The sequence below is a fragment of the Oncorhynchus nerka genome, linkage group LG17 (genome assembly GCF_034236695.1).
Source record: "Oncorhynchus nerka isolate Pitt River linkage group LG17, Oner_Uvic_2.0, whole genome shotgun sequence".
In the NCBI taxonomy this organism is placed as follows: Eukaryota; Metazoa; Chordata; class Actinopteri; order Salmoniformes; family Salmonidae; genus Oncorhynchus; species Oncorhynchus nerka.
The window spans coordinates 48,938,447-48,959,801 of NC_088412.1; the positions used below are offsets into that span (position 1 = coordinate 48,938,447).

A 21,355-nucleotide genomic window follows, 5' to 3' on the forward strand; every position below is an offset into this window, starting at 1 on the left:
TGCTGCTGGTGAAATAGAGACCTGGTTCAAGCTCCATGTGGTTGGATCACCTTACCGTGCGTATTTCAGGGGGGAGAGTTTCAAGGCCAAACCTCTTGGTTAGAGAAAATGGACCCGGCTGAAGGATGTGGATGGTTGAACTGTGCAAACTGCTGAGGAAAGATAGACAGACAGACAGACCTAAGGGTTGCTCAGACAGTTAGGCCCCAATGTGCTACGGTCTACAGTAAGACAGAGTCCATGTGCCGCAGTTGTTTTTTGTGAGGGATCTGCGGGTTCCTTGGAGTTATACAGGGTAATGGATGAGAGGGCAACCAGAGACCCCTGTCTGGAACACATACTGTAGCAGGGTGGGGGATTAGGATGAGGGGAAACAAACTAGGTTAAATGGTTTCATAACAGAGCTTACAAACTTTACGGTGCAGGCGGCAAGAGGTTTGTTCAGTTGTCAGAGCAATTTGTGGTTCAGTGAGAGTGTATTTGTTTTTCGGTTCTATGTTGGTATTGTGGTTCAGTTATATCAGAGTGTCTTTGCCTTGTGGTTGAGTTGCGTGTTTAATTTGTGGTTCAGTTATATCAGAGTGTCTTTGCCTTGTGGTTGAGTTGCGTGTTTCATTTGTGGTCCAGTTGCATCAGAGAGTGTGTGTGTGTGTGTGTGTGTGTGTGTGTGTGTCTCTCTCTCTGGCTTGCAGGGGGAGTCGGGAGACCTGGGGATGGTTGGCTTCACTGGTTTTCCAGGACCTAAGGTGAGTCAGAGGCTCTGAGAGATCACCACAGACATTGATCTATTCCCTCCACTGGCAAATAAAAAGGGTTGTTATAAACAAAAAACTGTGTTCTGGGTTTTTCATAGGGACCAAATGGAGATTTGGGTTTCAAAGGCATACCTGGTCCTAAAGGTCCTCTTGGCATTCTGGTAAGTACAATTGGCATTGGCAATTAGCACATACTGTTGCAATACATTATGTATATACGTGGTGTGTGTGCTGTATATACGTGGTTATATATGTATATACGTGGTGCTGATCTCTCCTCTATGTGTCTGTTTCAGGGTTTCAGTGGACCTGTTGGTCCAGAAGGGATGATTGGCCCAATGGGGAAACCTGTAGGTCCAGTGTGTGTGAGCACGTGTCCATGTGTGTGCTTGTGCAATGTCTATCTGCCAATTTGACTCTATACACAGTGACTGCACGCATGTGAGAGACAGGTTAAATGATCCGTTCTAAGATTGGGCACTATCCTTTCTCTGTGTTGATGTGTTGCTATTTTTTTGGGACGGTAACATTTGTTTAACTAGGCAAGTCAGTTAAGAACAAATTCTTATTTACCATGACGGCCTACTGGGGAACAGTGGGTTCTGGGCAGAACTTGTCATCTCAGGGATTTGATCCAGCAACCTTTCGGTTACTGGCCCAACGCTCTAACCACTAGGCTACCTCCCGCTTCAACTGTCTGTAACTGTCAGGACAAAATATATCAAAATGAACTGATAATCCGCTCTGTTGTCAAAGTCAGACATCTTTCTAGACTAGAGAGAGCGAGCGTGTGAATTCATGACTCCTCAGCCATAAACTATAAATCAATCAAGGTCAAACCTCAGGTGTTCGTTTCCATCATTTTTATGTGATCTGTCCAATCTAGTCACACTTACCTGGTGGTGTGTTACAGGTCTGTTTACTTGTGTTTATATGAGGGGCATTATACTACAGGAATTAAAGAGTTAAAAGAGCCGAGGGCACCTGTACTTTTGAAAAGAAACCACTGTATTCAAAAGTCCTATTCTCTCTTTCAAAGGGACCGAGGGGGCCAGAGGGAAGCCAAGGGGAAATGGTGAGAAGTCATATAATCCATTACACTCAGTAAGCATTAGGAAAACCACAAGTTGATGTGTAGGTGTTTAAATGGTCAACTAAAGATGACACCTCCTGCACAGTACGCGTGTGTAGACAAATGATCCCATTGATTCCGTGACCTTGTTTGCTTGGCGTGAACTTGCGTGACGGTCAGTCTATTCCGAGGTTAAAATAAGACGGCCAAAGTGCCTGGGCAGAATCATGAGGAAGGTGGCTGTTGCAGAGTGATTTCCAGTGCACAGCGAGCCACGCATGGGGCCTTACTGTACTTTCTGCCTCTCATGTAAACAGTGTGCAGGAAATGCTGTGTCATAGTGTTGGCGCTGGGATCTTCTGCGGGGGTTATTGTATATACTGTTCTCTATTACGGCTCTCGCTCTGCCAAGTGAACTGTTTTAAGATTCTCAGACTCATAGACAGTTGCACACACAGTAGAGAGAGACACACACACTAATAAGAAGCAGCTGCCCTGCCGAAGTCTGCTGTTGTAGTAGTGTGGTGTCAGTTCCCTCATCAGCCAGTGGGGGCGATAGAGCTCCATTACAGAAACACAAGCAGAGGCCCAGATACTGCAGCTCTTCAACTCTTCTGACTTCATGATTATGTAATGATAGGATTTGTTTAAAACAGGTATATATATATCAAAAGTATCATGTTTACAGCAACACATATTCAATCTTTGTGTGAAGTTGATAGAGTACTGCAGGTGCATCAGATATGCTAAACATTGTGTCGTCATTGCTTGGACGCCGTTGTAACACCATGATGTTGTGTTTGTTTCTCAGGGACCCCAGGGACCACAGGGACATCCAGGTCCCAGAGTAAGTGTTCCCCTTCCATTACTACATTATGTCCTAACCTCTCTTAGTGAGGCGGTAGCCTTGAGGTTAGAGAGGTGGGCCGGTAGCCGTAGGGCTGCTGGTTTAAACTCCCAAGCTGCCTGTGGGGAAGTCTGTAGGGAGTGATCCAGCAGCCAGTGGGTTACCAGCTTCAATATCCCTTTATACTACCTACCGGAGTTGTGTTTGCTTGACAGTTCTGTTTATTTTGTGTTTCTGTCCAAATACGGTCTGTGTTCTCTCTCCCAGGGTCTCCCAGGTGCTCCTGGCCTGGCTGTAAGTATCCTGTCTGACTCACCGATGGTCAATCAATTACATCATCCGATCATTTCTCTTTGTCTGGAACCCACTGTTTAGCCATTGTATATCTTACATCCATTATGTAAGCTATTTATGTAGGTGATTTATAGTCAGTTATAAACACTCAGGCCAACGTTTCTATATTGACGTTATTCACCTAAACGAAACTGTTCCTGGTGGTTACAAGTCACGTAGAGATTAGAGGAGAGGTCAGGGGTGTGTGGGGGCAGTTGCACTGAAGTTGTCAGACCTCATTGCCAGAAAGACTGGCGGAGGTGTTTAGCTTAGAGAGAATAGCAGGAAGACAGGATAGGGTAAGGGCAAGGTATCTCGCTGAGTTTCACACAAAATCTGCCCATCAGAAATCTGGAGTGTGTCAAATATGCTCGCCCTAAGGCATCTCTCTCTCTTTCTCTCTCTCTCTCTTTCTCTGTCTCTCTTTCTTTCTCTTTCTCTGTCTCTCTCTGTCTCTCTCTGTCTCTCTCTGTATCTTCCTCTCTCTGTCTCTCTTTCTCGGTCTCTCTCTGTCTCTTTCTCTCTGTCTCTCTCTCTCTGTCTCTCTCTGTATCTTCCTCTCTCTGTCTCTCTTTCTCTCTTTCTCTGTCTCTCTCTCTCTCTCTCTCTCTCTCTCTCTCTGTCTGTCTGTCTGTCTGTCTCTCTCTCTCGGTCTCTGTCTCTCTGTATCTCTCTCTGTCTCTCTCTCTCTCTCTGTATCTCTCTACCCCCCCACACTCTCTCTCAGTCTCTGTCCTAGGCTTGGTGCCAGCCTAAGCTTAGATAAGGCTTTTGAAGGAATGGGAAGAAGCAACCGTCTCATGGCTGCAGGGCCAGCGGTAGCATAGTAGCAGAGCATACCGTATATTATCTGTGTGGCCTTTCCTTCCCTGTCTGAGCTGATTTCAACAGCCATTTAGAACTATAACCATGAAATTAAAACAGCAAAGCTGAAATGTCATTGCATTTCTGTTTAAGCAACATGTACACTACGTGGTAATCAGGGAGGGACTTTTAATAACATTGATTAATATTCCCCCCACTACTTTGAAGCATTTGTTGATACAGGTCCTGGTGTACTGCTCTTCTATGCGACTAAATTGCATTTGTTGGTGTTGTGTCCTCAGAGACGAATCGAGTATAACTCTCCGTTGGAGTCCAATGGTGCCTTAAGGACAGAGGTAAAGCACTCAACCTATTGCACATTTTAAAATGAGATAACTGGTCAACATCCACTGTAAATACAGTCACTGTTAAGTGTTGATTTTACAATAACAAAAATATTAACAAAAATCTTTCTGTTCTTTTTTTTGTGCTATTTTATACTCTGCCTTTCCACATTGATTGGTACACATGTACAAAAAAAAACACTTTGCTTGGCACACATCATAAAAACATCAATGCAACTTTTCCAAAACATCTTATGTCATGGGCTTTCTGTGGATGAGTACGAGTTGTGTTTCTGTGCATGCACACTTGTGTTTCTGTGCATGCACACTTGTGTTTCTGTGCATGCACACTTGTGTTTCTGTGCATGCACACTTGTGTTTCTGTGCATGCACACTTGTGTATGCATGTGTCTGCATGTATTCATGTTTGATCCACTGCATGCGTGTTCCATCCATGTGTCCATGCTTTGGTTTGGCTGTCTCTATGGCTTTGTCCTCTAACCTCTTCCTTTGCTGCAACACTATGGCCTGTGTGAACTATGAACTATGCTAACCCTGCTAACCTAGACCTACCAGAACACCGAGATGTCCCTCCCAGACCACAACGCAGAGATCTTTAAGACCCTGCGCTACCTGAGCGGTGTGATCGAGAGCATGAAGAAGCCGTTGGGAACCCGGGAGAACCCAGCACGGTTCTGTAAGGACCTGTTGGACTGCCAACACCAGCTCTCTGATGGTGAAAACCTCCTAAAACTGCTTCACAGAACTTATCCAGATGTCATGGACACTTTGTCCCAATCTCCATCAATCAACGTTCTATGAATAATCTACAAACGTCTGTTTAGTTAGAATAGCAAGTATTTGTTATTGGTATGACTGTGTTCTTTCTCTCTGGGGTTGGGTGTTGCGGTGCCTATAGGACTGTTCTGGATCGACCCTAACCTGGGATGTCATTCAGAGTATTTGTTATTCATATGACTGTGTTCTTTCTCTCTGGGGTTGGGTGTTGCGGTGCCTATAGGACTGTTCTGGATCGACCCTAACCTGGGATGTCATTCAGACGCCATTGTGGTCTTTTGTAACTTCACTGCAGGCGGGCAGACTTGCCTCCACCCAGTAGCTTCTAACAAGGTAACCTCCCAATACTGCGCTCCCAATACTGCACTCCCAATACTGCACTCCATCATCACAGGGCCACCAGCAGATCCATAGCAGTATTCATTCAAAATACCAAATTTTTTTTTTTTTCTCCTAGGTTTTAAAGTTGAACACATTTACATGTGCCTGGTTGCAATGGCACAACCACAGAGGCACAGGGGCATTTCCACTAACACATCTGTCCTTCTTTTCCTCTGCAAACCTCAGCAGTATTGTACAAGTTTTTTGTTGTTGTTGGTCAATTGTTATTGCCACTTTCATGCGAAATGGCCATGAATTTCCAGCTGGTTCAGTTTCCTTGATTCCTGTCACATCTGCACAAACACACATTGATGTTGACAACCTGCGGTGTGTGTGTGTGTGTGTGTGTGTGTTTACATATTAAACGACCACACGTGGAAACGGTTTGTGGGTTTATGAAATGCACGTCCCTTTATTGAATGTAATATGATGCCTTGTCCTTCGATGTTGCTGATGTAGCCTGGAAACGAGAGGAACACCGTTTCTTATCATGCCTTTTGTTATCAATGTCACTATTCAAGTGATGTTTCGGTAATCGCTGTGTAAAGTTAAAAGAATTGTTTGCAAACGTAGCCTCCTGCTGCGACGGGAGGTTATCCATTATGGCCGCTCTAACAATCAAAAGAAAAGTCTTCATAAAATGGAAGGCAGCTGGGAGCAGGCAAGATCAGGTGGGACCATTCTAGCCAATGAGAGGGCAGACATGCGTGTGAACAACAGGCACAACTCTGATATAAACTATTTTTTTCTCAGTTGCTGGGATGTGTACAGTTTTCCGCCGGCATCACCTCACCGCCGTAAATAAACACCCTCATTCTGAGTATCACCGTATCAAAGTGTCTGCCTCTTCACTGGGTGATAAAAAAGAATCAGTGAGAGTTTACGAAATATTGGAAGTTCTTTTGTCTGTGCACTCGATATGGTACATTTCTCCCCAGACACAGTAGATTTTCAGCATCATTTTGGAAAGCTGAGCTTACACATTGCTTGATGTGTACCGATGGTCATCATAGCCAGACTGCAACGGCTTTCTTCTATGGACGAAGGATCGGACCAAAACGCAGCGTGGTTAGAGTTCAACATGTTTAATAAAGACCATAAACGTGAACACTACAAATTACCAAAACAACTGTGGGGAAAACCAAAACAGTCCTATCTGGTGCAAAGACAGAAGACAACCACCCACAAAACCCAACACAAAACAGGCTACCTAAATATGGTTCCCAATCAGAGACAATGACTTACACCTGCCTCTGATTGAGAACCATCAGGCCAAACATAGAAATGGGAAAACTAGACACACAACATAGAATGCCCACTCAGCTAACGTCCTGACCAACACTAAAACAAAGAAAACACAAAAGAACTATGGTCAGAACGTGACACATACATACCAATGTCTTCCATCATATCAGGATGCTTTTTTCCATGAATAAAGTCAGTCATTTCCAGCAGTAGTTTCCTAACCTTGTCTGTCTTGAACCCCATTACAGAGGCTTGGATGAATGGAAAGAAAGCGTTGAATCATTAGGTATTCTTCTACTACAGCCAAATGTTTGACTCATTGTGCAGCAAGAACCCTGTACTTTGGTTAATAACACAGACTGGAATATTCCTCATTGTAAAATGGAATTGTAAATGAGGGACAGAGAGCAGCGATACATTAGCAGATACTCCCCGTCCATTCTCCATCCCCTAACCTTCTTTTGCTTGCCCCACAGCTTTCGTTCGGGGTACATAAGGTCCAAATGAAGTTCCTCCACCTTCTGAGCACAGAGGCCAGTCAGGACATCACCTTCCACTGTCTGAGTGATCTGCCCCTCAGCCCCACGGACACCTACAGCGCTACCGGCCCAGGACAGGAGCACCGGGACAGACCACCGAGGTTCAGGGGATGGAACGGACAGATGTTTGAGGCAGACACACTACTTGAACCTCTGCCAGACGAGTGCAAGGTAAGGAGCCGGAGGGAGGAAGAGATATCAAAATAAAATGTTATTTATCACATGCGCCGAACACAACAGGTGTAGACCTTACAGTGGAATGCTTACTTACAAGGCCTTAACGAACAATGCATTTAAAAAATTAAAAAAAGGTTAAGAAGAGAGAAGAGTTAAGAAAGTATTTAGTAAATAAACTAAAGTGAGAGAAAAAAAGTAACACAGTAAAATACCCATAATGAGGAGAGCTTATATACCAAGTCAATGTGCGGGGGTTAGTCAAGGTCAATGTGCGGGGGTTAGTCAAGGTCAATGTGCGGGGGGTTAGTCAAGGTCAATGTCAAAGGTCAATGTGCGGGGTTAGTCAAGGTCAATGTGGGGGTTAGTCAAGGTCAATGTGCGGGGTTAGTCAAGGTCAATGTGCGGGGTTAGTCAAGGTCAATGTGCGGGGGTTAGTCAAGGTCAATGTGCGGGGGTTAGTCAAGGTCAATGTGCGGGGGTTAGTCAAGGTCAATGTGCGGGGGTTAGTCAAGGTCAATGTGCGGGGGTTAGTCAAGGTCAATGTGCGGGGGTTAGTCAAGGTCAATGTCAATGTGCGGGGTTAGTCAAGGTCAATGTGCGGGGTTAGTCAAGGTCAATGTGCGGGGGGGGTTAGTCAAGGTCAATGTGCGGGGGGTTAGTCAAGGTCAATGTCAATTAGTCAAGGTCAATGTGCGGGGTTAGTCAAGGTCAATGTGCGGGGGTTAGTCAAGGTCAATGTGCGGGGGTTAGTCAAGGTCAATGTGCGGGGGTTAGTCAAGGTCATTTGTACATGTACTGTATTTAGGGGTAAAGTGACTATGCATAGATAATAAACAGCGAGTAGCAGCAGTGTAAAAACAAAGGCGAGTCAATGCAAATAGTCTGGGTGGCCATTTGATTAATTGTTCAGTTTTTATGGCTTGGGGTTAGAAGCTGCTAAGGACCTAGACATGACGCTCTGGTACCGCTTGCCATGCGGTACCAGAGAGAACATTCTATGGATTGGGTGACTGGAGTCTTTGACAAGTTTTCTAACACCGCCTAGTATATAGGTCCTGGATGGCAGGAAGCTTGTTACCCACAACCCTCTGTATGTTTCTCTCAGAACTGGGTGTGTATTCCTAAAGCATCTCAAAGTAGCATTGCTGATCTAGGATCAGGTCCTCCCTGACCATGTAATCTTATTCATTATAACTAAAAACGGATCCTAGATCAGCATTAACCATTGTGTGTCAGTTGCTTCATATTGTATATTTTCCCTTCTAGATCCAAGATGGCAGCTGGCACCAGTCACGCTTCTTCTTCCATACTCAGGACAGCTACGAGCTCCCCATCGTAGACATACAGGAAGCACCATTGTCACAGCCCAATCGCCTGCTACACCTCGAGGTGGGACCTGTCTGCTTTCTGTGAGGCCATCCATCGCCAGCCTGCCTGTCCAAAATATGAACTATGAAAAAACCAAGCATGCATTTAAGCAACCCAAAATGTCTGCTCCCCAAACCAAAGAGAATGTAATCCCAAGCGGAGTTGGTCAGGTCTACTCCCCCACATGGTGACAAACACCCTGTTCAATCGATGGTAGACATTTGCGGAAGAACTCAATCTATAGGAAACTAGGCCATCTTAGTGTAATATGGCTGCAGGAGAGCAGTGTATACAAATATCTGTCAAATACATGTATAACGTGTGTCTGATTTTTTTGTTTTGTTTTTCAAAAGTTGCTTGGGTTCATTGGAAAGTTGGTCCCTGCACTCAAGATAGGACTCATCCACACGACACCCTCCAAAAACAAACTCAAATCCTGTACCTCCCACCCCTTTCCTCCTCCTCCCCCATATACACCCTTTCATCCATCCTCAGAAGGGGCCTAGCTATCCGAAGGAAAGCTCCATGGCCTTTGTGGCAGGAACACTGTCCAACCAAAACTTTCTAAGAGTGCAATAGCTTGTGGATTAAGCGTGAGAGATTTCATATTGCAACATCAATCGAAGGTCAACCACCAGTTCGGGCGGCCATGTTTTTTTATTCACGTTTGAATCATGTTTGAATCTGTTGAACAACAAGGCTGGACGTTTACACCTTGGGTGTGTCCAAAATGGCACCCTATTCTCTATGTAGTGCATTTGGTTTAACTTAGGGCCCATAGAGCTCAAACATAGTGCACTACTGTATATAGGGAATAGACTTCTATTTTCGGACACAGCCCTAGACAGATGGTGCTCTACCTCCTGCTTGTATGCCCTCTAAGTATAGGTGCTCGTGTCAAGTTATGTTTTGTCTTTACAAGTTGTATGTACCGGTTACATCAAGATCTGTATCGGTTGTAAGAGTACTTGTTTGAAATTTGGTCATTTCTACAGTAATTTATATGAACCATCTGTTGATGAATTCCATATTGTTTTGCTTTAGGTGGTAACTTATCATTGGTGCTGCAACAGAAACAAGAGCTTGAGACATCAGTGAGTTGCGAGACAATTTTCCGGTGTATATTTTGACATTATATGGTTGGTTATTTATATCCTTGCGTTTTTGTTCACATTACTGTACCCCAATAAATACTTGTATACTATGGACACACATTATGTCTATGTTCATTGTATGCGTTCATGTTCACTACAGTGGTGGTTGATAGGTCATACTGGCAGCTAGCATAGGCCAGAGCCAGAAGACATATGAAAAAGCAATGATCTTGTTCTTTATGCTACATTAAACATAGTGTAATTTAAAAAGCTAACTTTGAAAATGTGTAAACATGAAATATGTTGACATTAAATAAATGAAAAGGCCCAGTAAAAAACTAGATTTTCCTGTGTTTTATATGTATATTTCCACTCTGAGGTTGGAGAAATGCTGTGAAATTCTGAAAATGATTATTGATAATGCCCCTTTAATGTAAGAGCTGTTTGCCAAGACCGCCCGAAATGTCTACCAGTTTTAGTGGCGATGGAGTTTTGGCCTTCCATGGTGACATCACCATGTGGTAAATGAGTTAATAGATTAATCAGAAAGAGAGTTACAAACCTCTCTGCCAATAACATCTTATTTTCAGTTTTCTCCACTCAAACCAATTCCAGACAGTTCTAGCAACATTCCTGCTTGGAAAATTGCCCTTTGCTAAGAAGATTTTTTGTTTATTTTTGTCGCCATTTTCATTTAAAAACAATCACAGTAATGTATTCTGGGTATATTTCCTTGTTACCCAGAAATTATTTGACATTGAGATAAAAACAGTTGCGCTGAACCTTTAATACGTTAATACCTTCTTGATATTTTGTTGATGTTCACAACAGGGTTGTTCCACGAAAAGTGCCTTTTGTGTCTCTTTGATATTTTAGGTAGAACTATTGAATTGTAAAAGCCTGTTATTTTAAATTAAGTACACTTTAATTTAGACAACATGGATACTTCAATACATTTGAAGTTGAATATGAATAAATGCTTGCTAAAGTGCCAAAACTCTGCATTTTGACATGTACCTCCATCAACCCCATGTTACATGAAGAATTCAACCCATTTCATCCCAAAAAATGACACCATAATTCTAACACCTTAGTTATTTTGTTGTTTTGACAAAGTCATTTCTGAAGATTCAAATGTATTCATGTGATTGATTACTGATTCATTTACGTGTGACCCTCATTTTAAGGTCAACCCTGTTACTGAACTCTCGTTTTAAGGTCAACCCTGTTACTGAACTCTCGTTTTAAGGTCAACCCTGTTACTGAACTCTCGTTTTAAGGTCAACCCTGTTACTGAACTCTCGTTTTAAGGTCAACCCTGTTACTGAACTCTCATTTTAAGGTCAACCCTGTTACTGAACTCTCGTTTTAAGGTCAACCCTGTTACTGAACTCTCATTTTAAGGTCAACCCTGTTACTGAACTCTCATTTTAAGGTCAACCCTGTTACTGAACTCTCATTTTAAGGTCAACCCTGTTACTGAACTCTCATTTTAAATATATAAAAAAGAAACATGGAACATCTAATAGTCAAATCCTAGTTTAAAAGCAGGTGGGCTGGTTCTACTCTTTTTGGACATTTTCTATTTTGTGGTGGAAAACTGAGTGGGTTGAGCATTACACATCAACCCTGTTACCCGTAAATAGACAGGCTAGAAATGTTTTAGCAATGTCATTTTGTTTGGTGAAGCTTGCATTCAATTGCCACTCCCTTTTGCACACAAGCTTCCATTCCCCTTATCACAAGGGGATTTTTTTTTTGCTGATTTAAGATGAAATCGTCAAGCCTTTTACTTAATTTGGCACTTACTATAGTCATCTTTTTACTTAACCTATTGAGATAGGAAGAACTGTTTTTTAAAATTACGTTAAACATGTGCTCTTTTTGACAATGTTAAAATGAGGTGAAAATGTTTTGGGACCAATTGTTAGAATGACCCAACAGTATATATGTATAATGAAGTCCAACAGTGACCTGGTTAAAAACTAGCCTCGATTCCCATTCCGTTTCGATACACGAATACCGTGCCTTAGACCAATACACTAGTCTAAGGCACTGCATCGCAGTGCTAGCTGTGCCACCAGAGACTCTGGGTTCGAGCCCAGGCTCTGTCGCAGCCGGCCACGACCGGGAGGTCCATGGGGCGACGCACAATTGGCCTAACGTCGTCCGGGTTAGGGAGAGTTTGGCCGGTAGGGATATCCTTGTCTCATCGCGCACTAGCGACTCCTGTGGCAGGCCGGGCGCAGTGCAGGCTGACCAGGTCGCTAGGTGTACGGTGTTTCCTCCGACACATTGGTGCAGCTGGCTTCTGGGTTGGATGCGTTAAGAAGCAGTGCGGCTTGGTTGGGTTGTGTTTCGGAGGACGCATGGCTCTTGACCTTCGTCTCTCCCGAGCCCATACGGGAGTTGTAGCGATGAGACAAGACAGTAACTACTAACAATTGGATACCGCAATTTTGGGGAGAAAAAAGGGGTAATTAAAAACTGCAACTGGAGAAAACTGCTTATCTATCATAAACAGTGCAACTTCAAACTTCCCATACTCATAAACTGGAGAAAACTGCTTATCTATCATAAACAGTGCAACTTCAAACTTCCCTCATAAAGTTAGTATTATTTTTTCAGAGTCCAACACACCCCACTGTTATTGAATTACTAAATCAGTTTTTCATTGGAATAGTTTGAATTCTTGACACCATCTCTCCCAGTTCCAGTAACAGTGAAACCTTGCTGGAAGCTGTATACTGCAGATGCTGGTAACAAGGAGAGTCACTGTTCAAGGAAACCTCTTTTTCTGGGGGTTCTGCCCGGGAAACTGATGACTAACGTGTGTGTGACTGAACAGAGAGAGAGAGTGTGTGTGTGTGTGTGTGTGTGTGTGTGTGATCCTTTCAGCAGGGGACACTCGGCACCATGTTACCCACTATCCTTACTATAGCTGAATGGTCATCTGCAGCTTTACAATAGTTTGAAACTCTGAAACTCGTCTTTGGAAATCTATCTTGGTTAGCCTGCTTTGTTCATATAATATTTTGTATTTACATAAAATATTATATTTTCCATTTGACCAATAATTATTTTATTCAACAAAAGTAGGCTATGTAAAGGGAGAATGTGTGTATAATGTTATAGTCAATATCTTTCCCTGCTTTCGCTAAGTGACATGCAATCAGCACATTTTAGAACACACAAATGAACTGTACTAATCTCAAATCGGGTGGTCATTGAAGGGTCCCTTTTTTACTATAATCTTCACTGATTTATCAGATATCTGCTCACCGGGCTCCTTCTATATTGTTACATTTCCTATTCAAAATCATGCACGTAATCTGTACATCACCAAGTCTAATCACTTTGGCTTTTCTTCCATTACAAATGTAAATGTTTTCTAAGACACAAAAGCTGATGTTCCTTTAAAAAAAAAATATATTACACTAGCAGGGACAACACAAAACTGTTGAGGACCTCCGCAAACCCTGTGTTACCATGGATGGGGGACGAAGCAAATAAACCACGAGAAACAAAATGCCAGACTTCTCTTGAGCTAGAGAGTGAGAACATTTTCGATTCAGATGTTGGATCTTGTTTGACCCACCTTCGTTGCACTTGTCTCCTCCTTACTAAGATACAAGAAAAACAATGCATCTTTTGTTATTGTATTTCCATTCGACATCAGTTCATCTCCCCTGGTGCAAGTCAATGTTTCTTGGAAAGGCTTTAGTTTTATAGTCAGCCTTAGTCCTCAGAACAACACAGCTCTTATTGGAATCCATCGGTCTGCACGCAGACACGCATGCACGCTGGTTGACAGACTAATATGCAGCATATTCAGAGAGAGAGAGAGAGAGATCTTCCACACATACCAACACCAGGGGGCCCTATTGTGCAATGTCAAGCCAAACCGGAAAGACGGTACGATACAGTTCAGATTGTTTTGAGAGAGACAGAGCTGCGAGAGAGCAACTTATAGAAATCCTTAGCAACCCACGTGCTGTGATGTCCACACCCACTTTGGCTCCTATCATTCAAATGATTGAACTTTGAGTCTGATGAACAAATCAAATCAAAGTTTATTTGTCACGTGCGCTGAATACAACAGGTGAAATGCCTTATAGTGAAATTCTTACTTACAGGCTCTAACCAATAGTGCAAAAAAAGGTATTAGGTGAACAATAGGTAAGTAAAGAAATAAAACAGTAAAGACAGGCTGTTTACATAGCGAGGCTATAAAAGTAGCGAGGCTACATACAGACACTGGTTAGTCAGGCTGATTGAGGTAGTATGTACATGTAGATATAGCTAAAGTGACTATGCATATATGATAAACAGAGAGTAGCAGCAGCGTAAAAAGAGGGGTTGGGGGGGCACACAATGCAAATAGTCCAGGTAGCCATTTGATTACCTGTTCAGGAGTGTTATGGCTTGGGGGTAAAAACTGTTGATAAGCCTTTTTGTCCTAGACTTGGCACTGCGGTACTGCTTGCCATGCGGTAGTAAAGAGAACAGTCTATGACTGGGGTGGCTGGGGTCTTTGATAATTTTTAGGGCCTTCCTCTGACACCGCCTGGTGTAGAGGTCCTGGATGGCAGGCAGCTTAACCCCAGTGATGTACTGGGCCGTACTCACTACCCTCTGTAGTGTCTTGCGGTCAGAGGCTGAGCAATTGCCGTACCAGGCAGTGATGCAACCAGCCAGGATGCTCCCGATGTTACAGCTGTAGAAGCTTTTTAGGATCTCAGGACCCATGCCAAATCATTTTTAGTTTCATGAGGGGGAATAGGCTTTGTCGTGCCCTCCTCACGACTGTCTTGGTGTGTTTGGACAATTCTAGTTTGTTGTTGATGTGGACACCGAGGAACTTGAAGCTCTCAACCTGCTCCACTACAGCCCCGTTGATGAGAATGGGGCGTGCTCGGCCCTCCTTTTCCTGTAGTCCACAATCATCTCCTTAGTCTTGGTTACGTTGACGGATAGGTTGTTATTCTGGCACCACCCGGCCAGGTCTTTGACCTCCATATAGGCTGTCTCGTCATTGTCGGTGATCAGGCCTACCACTGTTGTGTCGTATGCAAAATGAATGATGGTGTTGGAGTCGTGCCTGGCCATGCAGTCGTGTGTGAACAGGGAGTACAGAAGTGGACTGAGCACGCACCCCTGGGGAGCTCCATTGTTGAGGATCAGCGTGGCAGATGTGTTGCTACCTACCCTCACCACCTGGGGGCGGCCCGTCAGGAAGTCCAGGATCCAGTTGCAGAGGGAGGTGTTTAGTCCCAGGATCCTTAGCTTAGTGATGAGCTTTGAGGGTACTATGGTGTTGAACGCTGAGCTGTAGTCAATGAATAGCATTCTTACATAAGTGTTCCTTTTGTCCAGGTGGGAAAGAGCAGTGTGGAGTGCAATAGAGATTGCATCATCTGTGGATCTGTTTAGGTGGTATGCAAATTGGAGTTTCTGGGATAATGGTGTTGATGTCAGCTATTGCCAACCTTTCAAAGCACTTCATGGCTGCGGACATGAGTGCTACGGGTCTGTATAGTCCTTTAGGCAGGTTGCCTTTGTGTTCTTGGGCACAGGGACTATGGTGATCTGCTTGAAACATGTTGGTATTACAGACTCAATCAGGGACATGTTGAAAATGTCAGTGAAGACACCTGCCAGTTGGTCAGGACATGCCCGGAGCACACATCCTGGTAATCTGTCTGGCCTTGTGAATGTTGACCTGCTTACTCACATCGGATTCAAATAATATTACAACAGAGATCATACATGTAACGTTTGCTGGCTAACTAACAGTATGCTTTAACCTCTTTGAACAACCCCCCCCCCCCCCCCCCCCCCGGATCCGGAATAATTGTCATCAACTACGCTAAATAGCATAGCGCAACGGTCAAATAATCTTACTAGAAAATATTCATATTCATGAAATCACAAGTGAAATATAGCGAAACACAGCTTAGCCTTTTGTTAATCACCCTGTCGTCTCAGATTTTGAAATTATGCTTTACAGCCAAAGCAATACAAGCGTTTGTGTAAGTTTATCGATATACTAACAAAACATGTTTTCACTCACGAGACTCCCAGTTAGACAGCAAATGTTCCTTTTGTTCCATAAAGATATTTTTTATATTCAAATACCTCCGTTAGTTTGATGCGTTATGCCTAGGAATCCACCGGAAATAGCGGTCACGGCAACGCAGACAAAAATTCCAAATTATATCCATAATGTCGACAGAAACATGGCAAACGTTTTTTATAATCAATCCTCAAGGTGTTTTTCAAATATCTATTCGATAATATATCAACCGGGACAATCGGCTTTTCACTAGGACCGGGAGGAAAAATGGCTACCTCTCTGTTTAGTGCAAAAATCACACTGAGAGCCAACAACTGACCACTTACGCAATGTGGACGTTTACGCTCATTCTTCAAAATAAAGGCCTGAAACTACGTCTAAAAACTGTAGACAGAGATGGCCGCCTCGCTTCGCGTTCCTAGGAAACTATGCAGTTTTTGTTTTTTTACGTGTTATTTCTTACATTAGTACCCCAGGTCATCTTAGGTTTCATTACATACAGTCGAGAAGAACTACTGAATATAAGATCAGCGTCAACTCACCATCAGTACGACCAAGAATATGTTTTCCGCGACGCGGATCCTGTGTTCTGCCTTACAAACAGGACAACGGAATGGATCGCATGCAGCGACCCAAGAAAACGACTCCGAAAAAGAGGGAAACGTAGCGGTCTTCTGGTCAGACTCCGGACAAGGGCACATCGCGCACCACTCCCCAGCATTCTTCTTGCCAATGTCCAGTCTCTTGACAACAAGGTTGATGAAATCCGAGCAAGGGTAGCATTCCAGAGGGACATCAGAGACTGCAATGTTCTCTGCTTCACGGAAACATGGCTTACTGGGAAGACGCTATCCGATGCGGTGCAGCCAACGGGTTTCTCCACGCATCGCACCGACAGAAACAAACATCTTTCTGGTAAGAAGAGCGGCGGGGCGTATGCCTCATGACTAACAAGACATGGTGTGATGAAGGAAACATACAGGAACTCAAATCCTTCTGTTCACCTGATTTAGAATTCCTCACAATCAAATGTAGACCGCATTATCTTCCAAGAGAATTCTCTTCGATTATAATCACAGCCGTATATATCCCCCCAAGCAGACACATCGATGGCTCTGAGCGAACTTTATTTAACTCTTTGCAAACTGGAAACCATTTATCCGGAGGCTGCATTCATTGTAGCTGGGGATTTTAACAAAGCTAATCTGAAAACAAGACTCCCTAAATTTTATCAGCATATCGATTGCGCAACCAGGGGTGGTAAAACCTTGGATCATTGTTACTCTAACTTCCGACGCATATAAGGCCCTGCCCCGCCCCCTTTCGGAAAAGCTGACCACGACTCCATTTTGTTGATCCCTGCCTACAGGCAGAAACTTAAACAAGAGGCTCCCACACTGAGGTCTGTCCAACGCTGGTCAGACCAAGCTGACTCCACACTCCAAGACTGCTTCCATCACGTGGACTGGGACATGTTTCGTATTGCGTCAGATGAAAATATTGACGAATACGCTGATTCGGTGTGCGAGTTCATTAGAACGTGCGTCGAAGATGTCGTTCCCATAGCAACGATAAAAACATTCCCAAACCAGAAACCGTGGATTGATGGCAGCATTCGCGTGAAACTGAAAGCGCGAACCACTGCTTTTAATCAGGGCAAGGTGTCTGGTAACATGTCGAATATAAACAATGCAGCTATTCCCTCCGCAAGGCTATTAAACAAGCTAAGCGTCAGTACAGGGACAAAGTGGAATCTCAATTCAATGGCTCAGATACAAGAGGCATGTGGCAGGGTCTACAGTCAATCACGGACTACAAGAAGAAACCCAGCCCAGTCACGGACCAGGATGTCTTGCTCCCAGGCAGACTAAATAACTTTTGCCCGCTTTGAGGACAATACAGTGCCACTGACACGGCCTGCAACGAAAACATGCGGTCTCTCCTTCACTGCAGCCGAGGTGAGTAAGACATTTAAACGTGTTAACCCTCGCAAGGCTGCAGGCCCAGACGGCATCCCCAGCCGCGCCCTCAGAGCATGCGCAGACCAGCTGGCCGGTGTGTTTACGGACATATTCAATCAATCCCTATACCAGTCTGCTGTTCCCACATGCTTCAAGAGGGCCACCATTGTTCCTGTTCCCAAGAAAGCTAAGGTAACTGAGCTAAACGACTACCGCCCGTAGCACTCACTTCCGTCATCATGAAGTGCTTTGAGAGACTAGTCAAGGACCATATCACCTCCACCCTACCTGACACCCTAGACCCACTCCAATTTGCTTACCGCCCAAATAGGTCCACAGACGATGCAATCTCAACCACACTGCACACTGCCCTAACCCACCTGGACAAGAGGAATACCTATGTGAGAATGCTGTTCATCGACTACAGCTCGGCATTCAACACCATAGTACCCTCCAAGCTCGTCATCAAGCTCGAGACCCTGGGTCTCGACCCCGCCCTGTGCAACTGGGTACTGGACTTCCTGACGGGCCGCCCCCAGGTGGTGAGGGTAGGCAACAACATCTCCTCCCTGCTGATCCTCAACACGGGGGCCCCACAAGGGTGCGTTCTAAGCCCTCTCCTGTACTCCCTGTTCACCCACAACTGCGTGGCCACGCACGCCTCCAACTCAACCATCAAGTTTGCGGACGACACAACAGTGGTAGGCTTGATTACCAACAACGACGAGACGGCCTACAGGGAGGAGGTGAGGGCCCTCGGAGTGTGGTGTCAGGAAAATAACCTCACACTCAACGTCAACAAAACTAAGGAGATGATTGTGGACTTCAGGAAACAGCAGAGGGAACACCCCCCTATCCACATCGATGGAACAGTAGTGGAGAGGGTAGCAAGTTTTAAGTTCCTCGGCATACACATCACAGACAAACTGAATTGGTCCACTCACACTGACAGCGTCGTGAAGAAGGCGCAGCAGCGCCTCTTCAACCTCAGGAGGCTGAAGAAATTTGGCTTGTCACCAAAAGCACTCACGAACTTCTACAGATGCACAATCGAGAGCATCCTGGCGGGCTGTATCACCGCCTGGTACGGCAACTGCTCCGCCCTCAACCGTAAGGCTCTCCAGAGGGTAGTGAGGTCTGCACAACGCATCACCGGGGGCAAACTACCTGCCCTCCCACCCGATGTTACAGGAAGGCCATAAAGATCATCAAGGACATCAACCACCCGAACCACTGCCTGTTCACCCCGCTATCATCCAGAAGGCGAGGTCAGTACAGGTGCATCAAAGCTGGGACTGAGAGACTGAAAAACAGCTTCTATCTCAAGGCTATCAGACTGTTAAACAGCCACCATTGAGTGGCTGCTGCCAACACACTGTCATTGACACTGACCCAACTCCAGCCACTTTAATAATGGGAATTGATGGGAAATGATGTAAATATATCACTAGCCACTTTAAACAATGCTACCTTATATAATGTTACTTACCCTACATTATTCATCTCATATGCATACGTATATACTGTACTCTACATCATCGACTGCATCCTTATGTAATACATGTATCACTAGCCACTTTAACTATGCCACTTTGTTTACTTTGTCTACATACTCATCTCATATGTATATACTGTTCTCGATACCATCTACTGTATGCTGCTCTGTACCATCACTCACTCATATATCCTTATGTACATATTCTTTATCCCCTTACACTGTGTATAAGACAGTAGTTTTAGAATTGTTAGTTAGATTACTTGTTGGTTATCACTGCATTGTCGGAACTAGAAGCACAAGCATTTCGCTACACTCGCATTAACATCTGCTAACCATGTGTATGTGACAAATACAATTTGATTTGATTTGATTTGATTTGACACATTAGGGAAGCCACAGAAAAAGGAATCTGGTTGATATCCCTTTCAATGGGCAATAGGAATGCATAGAAAGACAGGGGTTTCAAAATAAGAGTCACTTCCTGATTGGATTTTTCTCAGGATTTTGCCTGCAATATCAGTTCTGTTATACTCACAGACAACATTTTTACAGTTTTGGAAACTTTAGAGTGTTTTCTATCCTAAGCTGTCAATATATGTATATGCATATTCTAGCATCTGGTCCGGAGAAATAAGCAGTTTACTTTGGGAACGTTATTTTTCTAAAAATAAAAATAGTGCCCCCTAGCTTCAAGAGGTTATTAACTTGACTTTCGGACAAAATTTTAAACGTATATCTGGAAAATGTAGCTCGACTCTTACCTGTAAACATGGATGAACGCTTCACGGCAGACTGCAACCATTTAACTCTGTTTTGTTTGTAGCTACATCTTGTTTGGCGTTGTGTCAAGTCACTCTGGTTCACACAGACTGGGACCATTTAACTATGTTCTGTTTGTAGCTACATCTTGTTTGGCGTTGTGTCAAGTCACTCCAGTTCACACTGACCGTGGCGTGTGCAGAAAGTAGTCCATTCCTTTTTCCTACTGAGCTGTTGATGGTGCCTACTACATTCAGGGCATCAATGTTGTTGAGAAAAGTAGCAAAACGTTTGTAGTTCTCTATGGTTAATGTTATATCTTTCAGAAACGGTGCAGTAGAAAGGACTGTCAACACATACTGAACAGCTCACGTTATAGACAGAAGCGTGCTACATGGCAGACCAATCTAAACTCATCTCCTGGCATGTCCAGCCCATACATTAATCTTGTCTTCAGGCTACATCTTTTATTTTATGTGTGAAATTAGTTTAGATATAGTTTGGGTGTAGTTTCAAATGAGCCATTATCAGATCGCCAGCCAATTCAGGTGAAGGAAAGGCAGGGGAAAAATTGTATGTCCTCCTAAAACTGCTTATAACAAAGCCTGTGATATCGAAATTTGAACAATGTTAATGTGTTAAACAGACTTATTTAGGAAAGGTCAATGACAGAGGGGGACATCACTTTTAAAATGGAAGAGATATACATTTTTTAAACTCATATGATGTCAAAATGAAGCTCTCAGCGCTTCTAGTTTTAACAACCTTTCTACCTTTTTTATATCAAGATGGAACCAATTTCTCTTCAGGGTTTTATAACGTAGCAGTTTCAGTGATTTAAAGATATGGGAGTGGGGCAGACTGCACCACCTCCCAAGGTCAGAAATGATTGGGTAACCCTTCTACAGCCAAAACATCAGTAAAGCTGGAAATCCTTAGATTATGTCAAAAGAAAAGTATGAAAGTAGTCTATTCTTGTACACTGTCCGTGTAGGTATGTGTAGTGTGAAGGTACACTATATATACAAAAGTATGTGGACACATCTTCAAATTGGTGGATTCGGCTATTTCAGCCACACCCATTGCTGACAGTTGTATAATATCGAGCACACAGCCATGCAATCTCCATAGACAAACATTTCAGTAAGGCCATTCTACTGCCAGAGCTCAGTGACTTTCAACGTAGCACATGGCACTGTCAAAGGATGCCACCTTCCCAACAATTCAGTTTGTCAAATTTCTGTCCTGCTTGAGCTGCACCGGTGCTGTTATTGTGAAGTGGAAACATCTAGGAGCAATAACGG

At 43.9% G+C, this 21,355-nt stretch overlaps 1 protein-coding gene across 1 annotated transcript in view; it reads left to right on the forward strand.

Moving 5' to 3' along the window:
• The window catches only part of LOC115145412 (collagen alpha-1(XXIV) chain-like), a 213,867-nt gene extending 203,996 nt beyond the window's left edge, over window positions 1–9,871 (forward strand). The window contains exons 48-58 of the mRNA XM_065002804.1: window positions 693–746; window positions 854–916; window positions 1,052–1,105; window positions 1,795–1,830; window positions 2,639–2,674; window positions 2,942–2,968; window positions 4,114–4,167; window positions 4,723–4,891; window positions 5,177–5,286; window positions 7,056–7,289; window positions 8,562–9,871. Coding sequence (XP_064858876.1) covers window positions 693–746; window positions 854–916; window positions 1,052–1,105; window positions 1,795–1,830; window positions 2,639–2,674; window positions 2,942–2,968; window positions 4,114–4,167; window positions 4,723–4,891; window positions 5,177–5,286; window positions 7,056–7,289; window positions 8,562–8,708 — 984 coding nt within the window. The 3' untranslated portion in view covers window positions 8,709–9,871. The remainder of the gene's footprint in view (window positions 1–692; window positions 747–853; window positions 917–1,051; window positions 1,106–1,794; window positions 1,831–2,638; window positions 2,675–2,941; window positions 2,969–4,113; window positions 4,168–4,722; window positions 4,892–5,176; window positions 5,287–7,055; window positions 7,290–8,561) is intronic.
• The last annotated feature ends 11,484 nt before the right edge of the window (window positions 9,872–21,355 follow it).